The sequence below is a fragment of the Cyprinodon variegatus genome, unplaced genomic scaffold (genome assembly GCF_000732505.1).
Source record: "Cyprinodon variegatus isolate N-32 unplaced genomic scaffold, C_variegatus-1.0 Scaffold45, whole genome shotgun sequence".
In the NCBI taxonomy this organism is placed as follows: Eukaryota; Metazoa; Chordata; class Actinopteri; order Cyprinodontiformes; family Cyprinodontidae; genus Cyprinodon; species Cyprinodon variegatus.
Genome location: NW_015150498.1, coordinates 1,691,173 through 1,692,487, shown reverse-complemented (window position 1 = coordinate 1,692,487; position 1,315 = coordinate 1,691,173). Strand labels below are relative to the sequence as shown.

Sequence of the window (1,315 nt, the reverse complement as noted above, 5' to 3'; positions counted from 1 at the left end):
TCTCCCCTCTGTCGCTACAAGCATGCTTGGTGTGAGGGATTGCCTTCAAGTCAATGAGTCGATGCAATCAACTGGTTTTCTTAGAAAACTTTAAATCAATCTGACTGTATGATCTGGTTGAATTGTAAAGTGCCGTGTTGTGAATTGGCGCTATATAAAAAAGCTGAATTGAATTGAAATATTTTCTTATTTTCTTTTAACCAATCACTTTGTTCTTGACCTTTGTTCATAAAGGTTAAATTTGTTATTTCAATAGATTCTCCCTGAGCTTTGATCTCCATCAGAGTTACTATGGGCAGCTATGCTGCTTCTCTTATTAATGCTCTTCCTGCCTAATTTGGTGTGGGAGGTTTGCACCTGCAGATTCAGATGATGGATAGAGCTGCGTTAAGTAATGTTAGGTTGAGTTTTTTTTTTGCCCTACTTTTAACATCTCTACAGTTTTCTCCCTGACCTGTCTGCTGTGTTCCCTAATGGTGTTTCATGCTGCTGCTTGTTCTCCAATGTTTTCTAACAAAGGAAAGCACACAAATCTGGACACTGTTGTTAGATAATTTAAATATTCTACACTTTTCCCATAATTATTCAACTAATTATTTTGGACAGGGGCATAAATGCACCAAAGAAAAAGCATGTTGATGTCTGTAATTGTACCATGACGAGGTTTAAAGGATATAAATACGCGAGGAAGCATCAGTACGTGATGAAGAACCAATTTAGTAATGCTGGGATTTAGAAATAGGAAACAAGCAATTATTTTAGGCTGAGCATCCAGTATTCTCATCACCGCTGTTTCCAATTAATCCCTCTCTGATGGTATTATACTGTTCTTAAGATGTGATGTAATGGTAACATGTCTTACTAAATAAAATGGAAATACTTTGAGTGATTTTTTCCAGCCTGTTGATCAGTTTTATTAGTAAAAACTTTTTTTAATTCCCGCCCCGCAGAGTAGGTACTGTTTTCTTTAGCTGCCGGATGAGAGATGGTACTTACAGCTGCGTTGGGTTCGATGAGCCGCTGCTGCAGGACTTTTGCTGCCCCCCAATGCCCAGACTGACACAGACGCTCCAGTTCACACAGCTCCTGTCCCAGCACGTTGGCCAAGGCGCACACTCCACCAACAGCACCTGCACACACAGGGCCAATCAGAGGTCAACACACAGAGAGGGTTTATCTGCAGATGATTTGCTTCTTATCTTCTGAGTTAAATTTATGTTTGACATTAAATTTACAAGGGGTGAATTTTAATGTTCCTAAATTTTAAACTTAACGTGCAAAAATGTGAGAAACATGATTTTGTTACGGTGGAGTT

General features: G+C 39.1%; 1 protein-coding gene across 1 annotated transcript in view; it reads right to left on the bottom strand.

Annotated features, from left to right (window-relative positions):
* hoga1 (4-hydroxy-2-oxoglutarate aldolase 1) overlaps nt 1-1,315 on the bottom strand; it is a 44,804-nt gene that overhangs the window by 1,665 nt on the left and 41,824 nt on the right. The window contains exon 5 of the mRNA XM_015370346.1: nt 997-1,130. Coding sequence (XP_015225832.1) covers nt 997-1,130 — 134 coding nt within the window. The remainder of the gene's footprint in view (nt 1-996; nt 1,131-1,315) is intronic.